Source organism: Polistes canadensis, unplaced genomic scaffold, assembly GCF_001313835.1.
Source record: "Polistes canadensis isolate GaletaPanama2010 unplaced genomic scaffold, ASM131383v1 scaffold_70, whole genome shotgun sequence".
Taxonomy (NCBI): domain Eukaryota; kingdom Metazoa; phylum Arthropoda; class Insecta; order Hymenoptera; family Vespidae; genus Polistes; species Polistes canadensis.
The window spans coordinates 317666-335727 of NW_014569617.1; the positions used below are offsets into that span (position 1 = coordinate 317666).

An 18062-nucleotide genomic window follows, 5' to 3' on the forward strand; every position below is an offset into this window, starting at 1 on the left:
AATTCTAGGAAGCCAATAGAAAGTTGGCACTAGAATTGAATATAGTTTTATAGGTTACTGGCTTATCTAGGTAACGACCTAGGCTGGAATGCATTTGATTCAGTTCGCTTTGAAATCGGTTCCAAGAGAGAATTTTCTAGTCTTCGCTTTTCTTTCATTTATCTATGACATAGACAGATATTTTTGCTCCAAGCTATTGATTAATAGCGCTAACAGATAGGTATTTAGATCGAATTTATTCAACTTTGCCGAGTGACACTTACAAATATCCTCTCTCTCTCTCTCTCTCTCTTTCTTTTAAAAGACAATATTTTTCATCCGACAATATAAGTTAGAAATATTTCGTTGAATTTTTCCAATTGGCTAATCGATACAAGCGTTAATTACGAGTTCTGTTTAACCGTAACGTATAAATATTAATTATTAATAGTACACGTGCTGTTTTACCATTTTTTTTCTCTTCTATGGTATTTGACGATCTCAAGGAAGATGTGTAATTATAATTAATGGTAAAAGAGATAGAGAAAAAGAAATATAATGAAGAAGAAGAAGCACGCGAATGACCTTGTCGAGTAAGAAAATCGATCATGTTTTAATAGACTTAGTTTGCAAAGATATACTCCTTGCAGTGAATTCTCGTTAAGTCGATAATTAGTATCGCACGTTTTCTCTTATTTACTCGCTATCTTTTTTTTTCTTTTTTATTAATTTTTTTTTATATATACAAGATCTCTCTCTCGAGAAGAGGAAAAAGACACGTGATGTGTGTTCACCTTTGACCTTATTCGGGATACCGATACTTTTCTTCATTATTTTTCATGTAACGAATTAACCACGTGAGTTTTATATGTTACCGTCAAAGCCGGAAATCCGTCATTGCTAGTAATTCCTCGGCATTGCTATGAATGCAAAGAGCCTTCAGACGAAGTCTCAAACAAATTATCCCCATATCCTATATCTTCTAAAGTATCATTAATTGCACGTAACAATATGAAATTGTTTTTTAATTACACATTACAGTAGTATTCGTTAGATTTTTTGTTTTATTTTTTGTTTGTTTTGACTCCTCGACTCTCACTATCGCTCAAGACAATCGGCGTATCTCAGAGAAATCTTTTAATTAGGCTACCGTTTTTTAACGTTTCCTTTGTGTTTCTTTTTTCATTTTATTTTACTTTGCTTAATTTTGTTGTGTTCCTTCCTTCCCTTTCCTTCTTCATATATACTGGATATGTATATAAAGTGGTATATACGACCGGATGAGACGAATATGTCGCATTTCGTAACGATTTACGAGCAGTTCAATTAGCGATTTCCTCTATAAATTCTCATCACCAAGGCGTAACGTGTTTTAAACCGGCAAACTCGGAAAATAAGCCGACAGAGAAAGAGAGAGAGAACCGCGATATTTCTAGGATCTAAACTATAATTAAACGTCATTTTTTCGTCCTTGCTCTTTTACCAACTACTCGAGAACCATGGCTTTTGTTTTAACTTTTTGACCGTGACCTCGATATTTGCGGTTATGTTTTTATAGATTTTAATCTATGTCCATCACGTTGAATCGTTTAAAAGTATTATTTTTTTTCCACACGCGCTAGGATTATCTTTTTATTGTGATACGAAACAAATTTCAAATAAAACGTGATAAATTTAACCTCGGTGTATCGTTGGACTTTGCTGGGATAATATTTTACGTTACAGTCGTGTTAAATATTTTCTATTAATTTCAAGAGATAAAATATTCTTCTATATCTTTTTCTTTCTTTTTTTTCTTTTTTTCATAATCCATCAAGCATATTTCGTCGATGTACAAATTCGTCTCTACTCGTTTCTCCAAATAAACTTTAAACAAATTTGTCTTCTGTCGCTACTAATTATGTCTGGGGATGAATTATTTATTTGAACAAAAAAACAAAGAAATAAGAAGCAATGTGGAATCCAATTTTGTATCCTCCACTTTTCACGAATATCTTTTTTACGATACCTTTAATATAAACGTAAACAACGCACATTTGGTTTCAACGTTAAATACGCGAACCAACGGATGTATATATAAATTAGCATTTCTTTTTATTTTTGCTTTTTTGAAGAAGAAGAAGAGTTCAAAGACTTTTTTTTTTTACTGAAGAAAAAAGTATGGCCTTTAAATCTCATCGCGGTTTGCTCGAAGCAAATTTCTAATTATTTTTACACGATGTCGAAGAAGAGTACTTCTTTACGTGGCATAGAAGATATCCGTTGAAAAAGACCGGTGGTGAAGAAGAAGAGGAGAAAAAAAAATACAAAATGACAAGAAAAGAAAACCCATCTAAGCTGAAAGTACTTTCGCACTTGGCAGTCGTCGAAAACACATAGCAAATACTCGTAAAAAGTATTAGTGGGTGCTCGAAACTACTACCGGCCGAGTCCAGTATTTGCTTCTTCCAAGAAAACAAGAAGAAGAAGAAGAAGTAGCTGCCACTTCGTCGTATACATAATAGCATAGTACGACTATGCATTTACCTTGTAAAAAAATGAATAGAACAAAACAATTGGAAGAGAAAAGAAAACTTAAACGTACGTGAATAATTTTGCGATCGACGACAAGCGAAAAGCCCATTACGAATTAATCGAGTATGTTTCACGAGAAATTGTCAAAAATAGAATGTATATTCAAACTATAGGAAGACGTGTAAGATGATAATGTTCGCATATGTGTGTGTGTGTGTGTATGAGTGTTCATATAAATCGAATTAAAAGGGTAGAGGCAAAGCACTGAAATCGACCACTTCCGGCGCCATTGCGTTTCCGCATGCCTGAGTAGCATTAAAACGATTAGGTAGGTACTTGTAAGACTCCTTTAGGATTAGACCATCAATCCGTTTTTTTCTACCTGAATAATTAAATAGAATATACTGAAAAAGATCGATTGAAATAATATCTTCTTTTAATTGTAATTTTGTTATTATATCAAATTAGAAAAATATTCCTATTTGTATATTAATAATATGAATTTTTAATAATATTTGCGTCTTTTTCGCTATAAATACTCGCATAATATTAATCGATAGAACTACATTGGTGCTCGATATGATCGATTTGGTAGCAAACGGAAATCGTATTTCCGTTTAGTTGGAATTTCTTATTATCGTCGACGACAAATGACGTTAACAATTTTACTCCCGAGTATCGTATTACGCATTCACCATACGTTTCCTTGCAAAAGTGCATTCGCATATGTGCATATACAGATAGTATGCATGTATATATATATATATGTGTGTGTGTATACATAAATACATATCAGGATAACTGACGTAATCTAGCGTGACGGAGGTCATTTACATCGTAGTTTACAGATCTCGTTTCTTCTCACCACACATTTTCCTTTCTCTCTCGCTATCTTTTTCTCCGTCTCTTTCTCTTTCTCTTTTTTTCTACTCGTCGAATCTTTTTGCGTTTCTTCCGCAAATGTTTTTATCGGCGAGTCACAAGAATCACAGGTTGTTGATAGGCTGCTCGAGTGGCGCCGTTCTTGATTAGCAACACCCACGGAATACTTTTCTTTCATATCTTTTTATATTTTTTTTTTATACTTTTCTCGTCTTTCCACTACGTCGACGAATGTAATTAAGATCGTGTCTTATGTAACCAAAAAGAGAGAGAGAGAGAGAGAGACAGAAAGTAAACTTATTCTTTAAATGAAGTTCAAGAATTATCCAAAATTGTATTTTAAAATCCTGAATTATTTTCGAGTCAAATTTCGAATCACAATACAATCAATCATTTGTGCTCCATTTGGAGAATAATTCAAAAACGTAGAAGGAATAAGGTCGTGATCAGAAATGATTTTTTTTTCTGCAACAATTTACGTCTGACATATTCACAAAGGATACTAAATCGATCCGAGTATAATCATTCTAATTGAAAGCTCATTTTTTTTGTTTCTTTTTTTTTTTTTTTACTCGTTTCATACATTTTAGACGTTTTACCAAACACGTGCATCTAGCGATACCTTTTCATATTATAATAAAAGGAGACTGGAACGATCGTAAATCATTTCTAAACGAGCTCCAACTCCTGTTTCGTCGTCTGCGAATTCTCAGGACGCGCAGAGACTCGAATTTCCATTTGAATTATGCTCCTCGAATCATGTGAGTGGGATAAGGGAATAGACATCACCGCGCAGGTAGAAAGATTTATTCTTTTTTTATAAATAAAAGTCATCCTCTTCTTCTTCTATTTCATGCTCTTTTTTATACCCAAACAAAAATATATTTTATTCTACAGGACTAGGTCAAATTCTCTTAGGTTTGCAGTTTTGCGATATTTCGAAAAAAAAGACTAATATAAATATTTCAAAATGATGCAAAAACTTTTGGTCCATCCTGTGTAGATTGAAAATAAAATGACATCAAAGACACGGCACGCGTTTTAAGTTGAAATAACTTCTACCGTTTCCTTTTTAAACAACTTTGTTCTCCTGTTTGGTGTACTCTTATTACAAACAATAATCCCATAATTCCTGTCTTGAAGAATTTCAAAGGGTCACGAAGTGGCACGAAAGGGAATACAACAAAAAAAATAAGAAGAAGAAGAGTTAAAAGACGTTCTTATAATACGTGTTGTTAGTAGGCTTTGGCCCCTTTTGGTGAACGGGATGAGTCACAAAGGAATCACGAAGGAATTTCAGTCACGAAAGAGCTCGACTTTTATTTTATTTCTTTTTCTTTTTGCTTCAGTCATGTCTCACACGATCACACGTGTCTCGAATTTATTTAACCAAGTTTTCATAAATTTTAGTATTAATTATTTCGTATTTACGGTAAATCTATATATATATATGTATTAAAATACTTTGATGTATTTTCCATGTATGTATAAGTGTTATTTCGTACATTGCTCGGTTTATAGGTTGGGACTCTACATAGACAATTTGGATTTAAATTTTATCGTCTGGTTATTCCAAATTGTTGGTCATGTAGGGAGAAAAAAAGAAGCAAGAAGTATTAATATTAGTATTATTTTTAGCCGCTTCTTGATAACGCATAAAACGATAGAGAAGAACGTGTCTGTGCATATAACGTGGCCTTGAACTTCCTCCGTAAATGATTCACTACGTGTTCATTCATTTGTTCGCTCATTCATTCATTTTGTCGAGTGACGCGTGCTGCTCACGCGTACGAGTTAAAAGACGATAAAAATATTCAAGAAAATAAAAAACAAAACAATTCGAACATACGCGGAGATCTGTTTTATTCTTTCAAATTATGCGAGAAACGATTCATTGAGGGACGAAGATAAATATCGAAAAACTCTTTTTTAAATAAATATTTTATATTGCAAAAATTCTTTCCTTCCTGTTTTTGTCATCTTGGATGTAAAAAGATGAAAAATATACATATAGAGTATGACCGAAGGATTGCTCGCAACCAATCACGTGTCTTATCGACTAGATGATTCATTCGTTCCTCCAATCCCCAAAGGAATGCACGCAAGCGTGCGACTCCCTAACGGAGTTGTAGCAAAGAAGAAGAAAATTACATATCTTCGGAGAAGAGACTTATGATTCATCGGAATCGTCATACTTCCCATCTTATCTGACGTTCTGAAAATTTATTACGAGCTATCAAGATCGTACGATTAAAACAATATCTTTCGATAGCATCTATGTAAATAACTTTAAATTGAACGTTAGTTTTGTAGAATATAAAAAAAGAAACTGATTAATAATTATAATGAAATGATAATATTGATGATCGCGTTCGTTAATAATAATTACTGTTATAATAGAAATGAAATTATTCACAATAAAACGATAGACTTTATCATAGGAAATGAAAATAAATCCTTATGCTAACACGTTGAATTTTTATTGTCGCGTCTGTCGTCGAAACGAAGTAGAAATGTATGCACTCGTGACTCGATAAGAATGCATGATTCATATTTCAAATGTCTCCGAAGCTCGTGTGAAATAATAAGAAGCTCGTGCTGTGTCTTTTTTGTTTACCCATGTCCACGTAAGTCTAGAAACGGTTATTCCCTAAAAAGGATATAGAGCATAAACGACGATGACAACGACAACGACAACGACGATTCATTTCTCGTAGAAACCAAATAAAGTTTCGATTATATATAGTTAGTTGATCATTTGAATCGATTCTTCTTGTATCTATTAAACTCACACGTGACATCATCCGATCCGATAAGATAATTATTTGTTACCAACATTCATGTACACACACTTAAATATCGGTAATATTATTTTATTAACACTCGAGATATGTTAAAATCTAAGTTATTACTTTAATTGATTTATCATGTATGATACCCTTGACGATAATCTTTAAAACATGTTCACACGATCATTGAACCGATCGATCGATCGATCCTATTTTCTCGAAGAATCCTTTCACGTTGACACACCCTTTCTCTTTCTCTCTATTTCTTTCTCTGTTGCAATATTTTTATGCATGCGCAAGTTAAATTTTATCGATCTTTCAATTGCATCGAAACGAAATGAATCAAAACTATTTAGTATAGGCTTGCAATTTACAAGATAATAAAAGTGACCGTAAAATAAGTTAATGGATAGCAAATAATCGATAGATCTATCGTGTAACCGTCGATATTATTACTCCTATATCAAAGTCATAACCGATCATGCCTCGAATGAAATATTTTATCGAATATATAATATTCGCACGCTTCTCCAATTGATTTAATTAATTTGGAATATTTTTTGGTACTCTCATTAAACTGCAAACTTTTCGTACTAAATATCCTTTGTATTTTTTTCGTTTTTCTTTTTCTTTTTCCTTTTGTCTTTTGATGCAATTGAGAAAGACTGGATTGAAGTGTATCTCGATTTAGAAACAGGTATCACAAAGTATCGTGCAGTTGGAAAGTGTAGTTGGATAATTTCAAGTTTGCAATGACGTGCAATGGTTAATTTAAACTCTCGAAAGCTTAGCGATAAGCCAAGATATTTCGTTTACAGCCAATTTCTATAAGACTCGAGACCTGATTTTATTAACGATAACTCTGTCTCCGCAATTTTATTTTAAAAAAATCATGTATGTGCGTGCGTGAGTACGTGTATTCATTTTTCATATATTCTTTTTTAATTCATGAAAGTCCTTTCAACCAATACAAAACGTTTAAAGAGGAGGGAAGTAGGTAGGAAGGCATCCATTTATAGAAACTTCAAAGAAGTTATGCCAGGCATCCTAATAGAGGAACCTCCTGCTCTTATGAGAGTCTTATGAGGTTCGACGAACCAAACGCTATGCGAAATATTCGACTGAATCGAGGCAACCCTTTTGCGATCTTAAGTATTCTCATTTATACACACATAAATAAATATGTGCGAGGTTAATATTTCTTTGATCGAACTCGCATATACTCAACTCGCAATCCGGATAAAAGTTCTTGCTACTAGAATTAAAATAAAGAAAAGAGAACATTTAGTAATAAATATATAATTGTACTATTTCATAATAATTTCATAGTTAATTCGGTTTTATTTTGTTAGGAAGAATGATATATCGAAATGTATGTTTAATTCGTCGAAGCGTGTTACGAGTTCCAAGCATTCGTGAGAAATCGTGACATCCTTGACTCGGAAGTGACTCATAGCCGGCCGAGTTACGCTAGTTGAGTAACACACACATACTTAAAAGTCCAAGTTCATGGTTTTCTTCGTTATTTCCACGAAGGGTTATCTTCTCGTTCCTCGCCTCGCTTATGATCGAATTTCTTTTCTTACACAATTTTCTCATACATAGATGCATATACGCGCGTACATATGCGTAAATCATTTATTTTATAATCCTATTTTATAATTTATATATATTGATAATTATTGAAGATATTATCTCGAGATAAGTTCAAAACGTTTATAAATAGACACACGCGTAAGATGATAAAATAAATTAGCGATATCTTTATTAAAGACATACTGCTTTTTTATCTCATCATCACCATCGTCATCGTTGTCATCATCAACGATAAAAAGTTCACGTAACCATAAATAAACCTTAACATCAGTCTTTAACATTCTTCTGAGTTTGTGGTAAACGTTTATTCGAGAGTGGGAGAGAGAGAGAGAGAGAGAGAGAGGGAGGGAGATGTTAAATTGGTTATCGCAGATTGCACGTGTCTTCTCGTTTGTGTACATCCATAGATGCATACATACATAAATACACATAGTTATATACAACATCGTCTGGTCAATTCAGAATCAGAGAGTAGCGATGACGGCCCTGCACCGACTTACACCACTCCGTACGCGTAGTACGCTCGTGATTACGTCATCGGTCGAGTGAATGGACCAGTGACTATTCGTTTCTGTCCAATGAGAAGCGAGAATGGATCGCAACGATTGAATGGACGCTTGGAATGAACAAGAAATTTGTATACATTTGACTTTTGATCAATCGCTTACGTATCCAACTTTTACTTAATAGATCAGGATTTCAAATCATTCATTTCAATTTTTCATTTATTTTACTTCATTATTAGTCTTACTAATGATAGCAATTTTGTACATTGCACAATCCCATCATATTAAATAACAGTTTAATAATAAATCCATACCGAGAAATATGAAAATAATTATCAGCATGAATCGATGGAAGGAACAATTATGGAGATCTGTAGAATCCGAGGAAATAATTTGTTAATACGTGCGCGCCCGCCCACATCTTTTGGTTCCAATAAACAGGTTAACGTGCAGATTATACGTATACATTTGTCTCACCTTTTGCGATGAATCATTGAATTCCTGGAAGATTTCAAATTGACCCACCACTACGCTAACTCCATCTCCACCTTATTGAATGTTAGTCTTTCTTCCCCACTACTCTTATCGATATAGAGACGGCACCTTCCTTTTACTCGAATCGTATGCGTACTTCTCCTACTCCTACTCTACTAACACACCACCACCGTATTATTACCACTACCACCAGCACCTGCTTGATAGTAAACAGGTCGCCAGCAAAAGACTCTTCGAGTCGCGTCGTTCTGATAGTCAGTCAACGCGTGTTCTTCCTTGGCGACGCATCATCGAATAATTGATTTGATCGATCGATCGATCGATCGAACAAACGAAAACCGGCACAATCAACGACCGTGCTTAGAGATAGCGAAACGATAAAAGTGAGCGCACAAGTGAAACTCCCTCTTATCGAATTAAAACCCACGTTCATTCATTTTCATTACACATTTTCCAAAAATTTCTAAATATTCATAAGCTTTTTTCGATGTGCACAATTTCAACCAACGAATTTATCAACGCGTAAGATCATTTTTACACTCATTGTCTTCGATCCTTTGCGTTTCTTTGTTTTTTTTTTTTTCCAAATTTTCTTCAATTTTCAAATGCACAGTATGGAAACACAATCTTGAACGAACATGTGTATGTGACTGTGTTAGACGTCAGGCTAGCATGTAAATAATAATCGTCGAAGCATGCAGTAACTCGATGCACGTGCGACGAACATGCAACGGAGTCCGTTTACGGAGATTCGATACGTGATTTCCGGGAGGAAACGAATGTTGTTGCTTATTTTCTTTTCTTTCTCTCTTTTCCTTTTTTTCATTCATTGAATAACAAAGTTAGTTTATTTTTAAATCGATATCGTAATGAAATTTTCGGTTTGCCAATCCGTGTCGTGCCATGTCGTGCCGTGCCGTGCCGTGCCGTTCCGTGCCGTGCCCCTCATTCCTATCAGTATTGTAAATAATGTTGAAGACCGATACCGAAATCTTTTCCATGAACTTTATCAGAGAAGATATTGCTAATAAGAAATTTGTTTGATAAATCTAACCAAAAGTATTCTTAATTCTTCGAATTTAAATCCTCGTTCGTTATTTATAATGATTTCTTACAAATACTTCATATCTAATTGATAAGTATTTTGTATATTTATTATTATTATTATTATTAGAATATCAACTTACAGAGTTTCCACGTATTTTAATTATTCAATTATTATTTTTCTTTCTTTTTTGGTACTTTTTTCAAAGGAGCATTGTTCACGTTTCGAATGTGTGTGCGTGTCCGAACAAATTGGCGGGAATATTTGAACAGCTGTTACCTACATAGTATTGTTATAAACACGATATTATCGACCTTGCTCGATCTGTTAGTCAACACTTCTCGTGTTCTTTTGCCAGTAATAAAACAAATCCGATATCGCGATATTCGTTCGTATAAATCGAGTAAAAGAGTATGTATATCTTCTCGTTTCTTATTATTGAACCTTGTAGTTAACTCGTAATACCGGAACTCTCTATTGATAAGGAGCCTTTCTTATCAATAACATTTAACATTGATAAAACTTGGAAGAGATAAATGAGAAGAATACTTGAGAAGAGATTTTTGAAATTTTTCCTTTCGAAAATATTTCAACTAAAACTCCTTGTCTACAACGTGTTTCGTTTCCATTATTATATTTTCTTCTTATAATTTGCAACGGCAAAGGATCGAAAGATGTCAAGGAAAAACACAAATTTTGTTTATTTTAATGAAGTACTTTAAACCAATTGAATAAAATTAACACGTTGACTGGCACATTGGGATTAAGCCATGTGGGTCATCCACGATCGACGTTACTAAATTGTTGTTTTATATTTGATCTTAAAATCGTGGCCCCTACGGCAAAACGCGTAAAATTAGGGTGACAGTCAACGTGTTAGGGCAAGCAAAAACAAAAGTCAATTTTTACTCACAGCTGTGCGAATAATTGTGACAGTTTGGAGGAAGTGATTAGAAGACGGAGGGAAATCTTCAGACGGTCTATGAGACCTTTCGATTTTTATGAATGAGCGTCGACAGAGGATTAAACATGCTGCACAAGCATGGAAGCAAGTCGCTGCAAAGTTCCGTCTACAAGAACAGTAGGGGTGCCTTCTTGAAATCTGTAAGTTCGAGTAAATGTTCCAATCTTTTTTTTCTTTTTTTCTTTTCTGTACGTGCCAAGTCAAAGCTTATATATGTTTGTGTCGTACGATTGTTTCGTCGTATTACGTATGAAAAGAAAATCCTTAAATAAAAGGAAATGATTTCTGAGATAAACAGCATCGATGTGTTTGCACGTCATTACAAACATCGATCACGAATCGTTAAAGTAATTTAATCATTTTTTCTTTTTTTTTTTTTTTACAAAGGAACACATACTTTTCGTATTACATTAAAAGATGATATTCACGGATGACATCATCGTGCAATTATTCGAGTAGGTGTTTTAAAAGAAGAGAACCGATACGCTCAGAGATAACAACGGAGTCTACTTTAACAAACGTTTGTTTCGGAAGATATTAGAAGAATCGAAGGGTGAATGGAAGAGAAGGGATGAAGGTTCAGACGAAAGGAAATAACAAACTGAAAAATTTCGTTCGCTCGTATTACATATTATTATTTGCGTGTATTACATAAATCCCTAATCTGTAGGTATTCCAAGGTGTAATTTAAATATTCATCATTCTCTCTTCGGTATGCCAATGTATCATCTGCACGTGACCGTTGGGAATCTAACTTAGGAAAACATTAAACATCGTGCTCTTTTGTAGTCTCTTGGCGAAGCAGAGATTCATGAATAAGTGGGCTGGGTCCAAGTATTTCGTTGCATTCGTTAGATCCTTCCTAGATCTTTATTATCGAGTTCTTCAATTTTCACAGATTACAACGATGTTATGTGACATTTATGAGAAATGTCAGCGAGTATGATAATTGCAATATATTGGAGAAAACAAATAAAAAGAAAAAGAAAATTGTCTTATTATCTAATCGACAACATGGACAGGGATTCTCAAGAGTATGGTATTCGATGAATGTGCGTTGGGTTAAGAGAGAAGTAAGATGTCGGTTATGAGAACCACTGAAGTTCGTTCTCTTACGATCTAATCGTGAAACGTCACTCGTGGACTATGCGTCATCGTTCGACTCTCGCAAACGAGATTCGCACTTGTAATATCTGACGAGCAATCAAGACACCACGTCACGATCCGTTACAACGACGTGACATCATCGGGTTAAAACGACGCCGATGCCGATGCCGTCGTAGTCGGTACCGTCGTCGGTACCGTCGTCGGTACCGTCGTTGGTACCGTCTGTGTTGACCTCTCGTCTCCTCCTGTCTGGAGAGATCAAATCCTGGTCATCGCGTTTCTCTTCGAAGAGACACGCTTCTACACACAAGCACGCATTCGCAAACACACACATACGCGTATATGTGTACAATGACTAGGTCAGGTTTTCATTCCCTCCTCTTCTTCTTTTTATTCTTCTTCTCCTTCTGTTTCTTCTTATTCTTCTTCTTCTTCTTCTAACTCACAACGATGAGTAATCATTGTTGATTGTTGTGATGACTTATAAGACTCATTTGAATCAAACGATCGACTCTCCTCTTTTGTGAGAATTTCTTAGCACAATCTTCGAGTTCGAGTTTCTTTCTCTCTTTTCGAAGATTCCTCAAACCGGTTTTCATTTTACCTTTCTAGAAAGAAAGGTATTCTCCTTTTTTTCATTTTATTTGTTTAAACGAACTCCGAGTTAAAACAGATCGCTTCGAGTCTCTAGTGAAATCTCAAAGTCCTCGATTTTCATACTCGACGATGGATTATGATAATTCGAGATTTGGATTTAAAGTAGGATCAATAAGTTGTTTATTTCTTTCTATATTCTAATACAATTGGCCTTGATTTAGAAACTGGTTTTAGACTGTTCTACTTGGAGACGCATTAGTCAATCTTTTGCTTTGATCGTTATAGGTACACACATAAGCGCGAAATTGCGAAATTATGGTAGGAACGAAAGCGGATAATCTGAAACGTTCTTTGTTTGAAAGAAGAAACTTTGTCTGGCGGAAATTGGCGAGGCTTTTCAAACGAATATGGCAACGTAAACACACTTTCCTCTTTGTAAATCCGCGAACTGGGAGAGTTCGCGGGATGATTTTAAAAGAAGATGCTTCGGGATTCTATTCGTACTGCCTGACGCAAGCGCTTTTCGAAATGTTGCAAACAGGTTAAGAAGTGTTTCTCGGTAGAGTGCTCGATACTTTGGCTTCTGTCCCCGGTATTCTCGGAAGCATACGTTAGTTCCTTCGTTCCTTCGTTCAACGTTAAACTCTTTGGATGAATACTTACGTGTACCGGTTTCCATAATAAGCTGGTTTCTCCTCTCTATCTGTCTCCGTCAATCGTTGCGTAACACAACTCGTCAATAGTGTTTCTACATCAGTCCTCGGTTTATCTCAAGATGATCGATCGTTCAATCGATCAAATATTTAGAACTTATTTGCACGTTTAATAGAGAAAAACACATTAAATATTCGAACGTACGTATCAACGCGCGATACAATTTCATTTGATTTCTATGCATATATTACTTGAATATATATTTGATATCAAGAATATGAACTTCTGATAAGTCTCGATCATGCGTGCATCCGATCTAATGCACTTATGTAACGACCTATGTTAACTTTGTTGCACTAGAGGAATAATCGAATGAAATGTCTGACTATTGAATCATTCGGAATGTAAATAACTAAATAAAACAACAAAAAACAGGAATGGAATATTTGTCGAACGATTATGCGATTACATGGATGGGTAGATCCTTTAACCTAATGTAACATATTGTAAGATAGAGCGTATTTTTCAAAGCTTATCGAACAGAGTCTCCAATACCAAATGCCGTGGAATTCCCTGTCGCGTTCCAGTTGGTCTCTTTTCAATCTATACGTGCATGTGTGTATGCGGATAAGTATATATGCGTGCATGTATAAGCCGTACAAGTTGTACGCGAGCACGTTCTCCTTGGGTACTCCACAGAAGATCCCTTTGTTCTGTGAGCTGGCATAGTATGCATGTGTACATTCACGTATGCGTATACATACGCATAGAGAATATACTTGCTTCATTATACATTACGATAATATTCGGGAGTTTGAAACTTGGTCGATTGTTTTTATTGAAAAAATCATCGATTATTCGCGAGTTTCGATAAGGAAAACGTGATTATTTAATTATAAACGTTTAATCGATATGCTAATATCGACAGAGAGAAAAAAAAATATAGATAGATGTCTATATATGTATTATGCATATGCGAAGAGAAGATTATTCGAGGCCAATCGAAATCTGGTTGAAAGATAACACGTAGAAGAGAGATTATGTAGGACGTTGAGAAGAAACTCAGAAACACGATTGTACGTACGCACATACGTAGATACCCACACATATATATATATATATATGGTTGCTTATATACGAACATATAACGATAGTGTCACGAAGAGACGTCTCCGAATATCGGCTCTTTGTGTCTGGCAACAGCCAAGACGCCTACAGCTGTCTGCCAATGCTCTCGGCGACAGAGACCCTTGATACGTCCAAGACGTATCCGATTAAATACCAGTCTTCTGGATTTTTCCTTAAGGATTTCTTACTTCTTATCCAAACATTTGAATTATATCGTCCACCGATTCAAACACAAAATTGTTTTGCACGCGTCCAACGAAACACGTGATTTCTCCTTATCAAATTTTTGTATTTCTTCAATCAAGCGTCAATGTAAATACGTCTAATCGTGCTCGCGTTAATTTACATCGAATTTTATTACGAAACTCGCAATTTTTCGGAACAAATTTGTTGTTTTTATTGTATCAGAACTGGATAAAACGGTTAGATTAGATTGAAAGTCGCTGACCCATTAAGGGAGTTTCTTTTTCGTCCAACGCATTCGTATTTCTCAGTTCCTTCTCTTTTTTTCTCCCCCTTTCTCGTACATATCTCTCTCGCCGTTGGAAATCCCGTGGCCGTTCGTTCCTCTCACGCTCCCACTTTTCGTTTCCTTTCTCCCTCTCTCTCTCCTACTATTCCATGAGACAAGACATGTGTGAAGGTTTTCGAGGACACCCAGTATACGGTATGCTTTCGCCGAAATTCCACACATTCGAACGAACCGTCGTGTTCTTAGACACCTTGTTAGACCACATTCCACTCTGTATTCCCCCTCTTCCTCTTATCCAGTCAGCTGGTCGCTCTTTTTCAAAGAAGAAATGATTGACGATGCGCGTCCATACTAATCTGACTTTTTAAAAAGCATATCTTCGATCCCTACAGAACATTACATCTTTGATCATTCAAAACAATATTGAGAAGTGAAACCTTTAGAAAACTAAACTTCGAAAGAATGAGACGAATGTTTACATTTTATACTACATATACTACATTACGTATTATACAGGCTCAACCAAGTTTTCAATTTCAACAAATGACACGTGTGGCTTAAAGTATGAAATAAATGCTTTGGTTTGAATTTCATCAAAACATTTTTCAAATGCAGCGTCAATTACTGTTTTCGATTTTGTGGCCGATTCAATACGACTGCTTCACATTTTTTAATTTAATTTGGTGTTAAGGAACTCAATCAAACTACTAACTGCATAAAAAGATTGAAAAAGAAGAGAAGTAAAGAAAGAGAAAGTGATACCAAGAATAAATTGATTTCAGGCCCGACTAAACACCATACAACGAGGTTTATAATCCCTTTCCTTAAGATTCAAAGTGGGTCGCTGATAAAACATTAGTTCGTGGAAGGACTCACACTCTTCATTTTCTTTTTCTTTACGAGAGCGCGTTACGCAACGCGTTATTCACTTTAAAAGTTTCATTCATAAATCTCAGACGTTGGTGTTCGGTTGTTAGTTGCGTGGAATTCTACGAAGAAAAGGGACTAAAAACGTGTCCGGAATATAATTATAAATTCGAGAGGAAGATAACACCGGAAAGAAATTTCATTGAAATTATTTTCAAAGACAAAAGAGAAGGAAGGAGGAGACACGTGGCCGGAACGAAAAGAAAAAGAAATGTCTTAAAAAAGGCGCGTGTTGCGCGCGCAACTGTTTGCGAATTCTTTAGTTACGGCGACGGCCGGCAAAGTGCGCTGGGGTCGCGCGCATCGCATCCAATCGAATAGAAGATAGTCAGTGCTCTTCTGACCGTCCACGTTGTCGCATCTCGAGGTCAACGGCAGTTTCTATCTTTTTCATTCTTATTTATATATATATATATATATACATAAATGTGTGCATATTTAGATAGATGCATATGTATTTATATATGTACGTAACGCGAGTTCTTTCTTCGTGCAGAGTTAACATTATATGTTTCTACTAACCGTACACGTAACATCGATTTATATATATCTCTCTCTCTCTTTTTCTCTCTATTTTATTTTCACTCTGTTAAGCAATAAAAATCGATAGATCATGGCGACTGATATTATAATATAAATGAAATGTTTTCGTCGGAAGCGTTTTTATTCGAATGTCGAAGTTAAATCGCGAACATCGTGGCTCCGAATCGAAGAAGAAATTTCATCGTGGAATTTCGAACCAACGGATTGTTTCTTCCTCTTTTACGTGGGGACGAGAATATATTGCCGTCTAAATGCGCATTAAAGTGAGTACACATACCGGTACTTAAATAAATTTTCTTTTTTTTTTATTCCCCCCTTTTTTACCATCTCCCTCGTTCCCTTCTTATTTTTCTTTCTATACTCGATAGTACTTACTACTTACATACTCGCGATTTGATAGATTGCCAAATGAAATGACTCGATCTCGAAATGTCTTTCCGCATTTCTTCTTCTTTTTTTTTTTTGTTCTATCGAATCAACTCGAAAGATATTAACATATCTTCTCAGAGAATTTGGGGTCAGAGATCGAATTAAACTGAACGATACAAGAACGCTTATACACGTACATATTTATACTGAAAGAGATTAACACCAATGTTATAATCATTTTTTTATTTCTTATCTAAATAAACCCAATTATAATGATTAATTTTGTTCCACAATAAGTAAATCAAATAATAATAAATAATTAGTATTTGTAATTACTTAAATATTGTACATCGATCACCCTATACAACTGAAAAGTTAAAGTAGATGAAAGATTCTCTGTTGATAGTACGCAAATATTTTTGTACATCTTCCTTTGACAGCGTCAACGTTCAGGGTAATCTCTGACAAAAAGATATTTACAGATAACGACATTATCGACAGTTTGATGTTAATAAAAAAAAAAAAACTAAAGAGAAAAAGGTCGAATTGATCGAAACGATAGGATTATTGTAAAAAGTATCGATTATCTCCATCGAGAATCGTTAGATATGCATAATATGTCGTATCGATTTGCGGCAAAGATCCGGGTTCGAATGTGACCACGAGCTTTATAAATTAAATGTTTTTTTTTACTAACACACACAGCATACGCGTGCACGCGTTTACACATACACGTGGGTGTTCGGATTTGCATGTTTCACAAGTTTAATGGAGAGTATCGCATTTTGCGCTCTGATAATTTAACTCGCACGTACTCTTCGATAGGTCGATTTAATAAATATCTATCCTTGTGTATTATTGTACTAAAAACAAAAGTGTGTTAGAAAGGTAGAAGCGGGGAGTTTCTTCTTTTTTTTTTCTCTTTTTTCTTTCTTTCATTTTCTTCTCCTTTTATTTTGTTATTTTTCTCTTTAAAATTGATCGATCGTTAATATATATTTCGGCGAGATAGTTTATACGCGCTCGTGTGCAATTTATTTCACGTTATTGATCATTTCACGCTCTTGTTATTTGTTATTACAGATGTCGGAGTTCCCAGTGGAGGGGGGAGAAAACGGGGACATGCAAGCGGTCATGGAAAACTTTCAAAAAAAGAACAATCTGGTCACTGGCCGGACCCATGTTTCCCATCATCCACAAGTTACTACTTCATCACAGGTTGTTCCTCCATTTTAAACAAAATTCATTCCATTTACAATAGCATACACATATTACTAATCTTTTCGCTATCATTGTGACCTAAAAAATAATTTTAATCGTCGATAGTAAAATAATAGTTTAAAAAAAGATAGATAGAGAAAAAGAGAGAGAACATTTACTTTACATTTATATTAATTATGGTTAAGCAGTAATTGTAAACATATTTTATTGAGATTAATGATCGATTATAATATTATCGAATACTTAGCAATCGAGTGCAACATCTGTGTAAATA

At 34.9% G+C, this 18062-nt stretch overlaps 1 protein-coding gene across 4 annotated transcripts in view; it reads left to right on the forward strand.

The window, feature by feature from the left end:
- LOC106786255 (sterile alpha and TIR motif-containing protein 1) overlaps positions 1 to 18062 on the forward strand; it is a 34180-nt gene that overhangs the window by 4089 nt on the left and 12029 nt on the right. The window contains exons 1-3 of one of the 4 annotated variants that reach the window (XM_014747438.1): positions 9038 to 9144; positions 10743 to 10910; positions 17651 to 17785. In XM_014747438.1, coding sequence (XP_014602924.1) covers positions 10812 to 10910; positions 17651 to 17785 — 234 coding nt within the window. In that variant the 5' untranslated portion in view covers positions 9038 to 9144; positions 10743 to 10811. Of the gene's footprint in view, positions 1 to 9037; positions 9145 to 10742; positions 10911 to 16000; positions 16462 to 17650; positions 17786 to 18062 lie in introns of those variants that run through there. The other 3 variants (XM_014747437.1, XM_014747440.1, XM_014747439.1) reach the window with 3 other exon arrangements.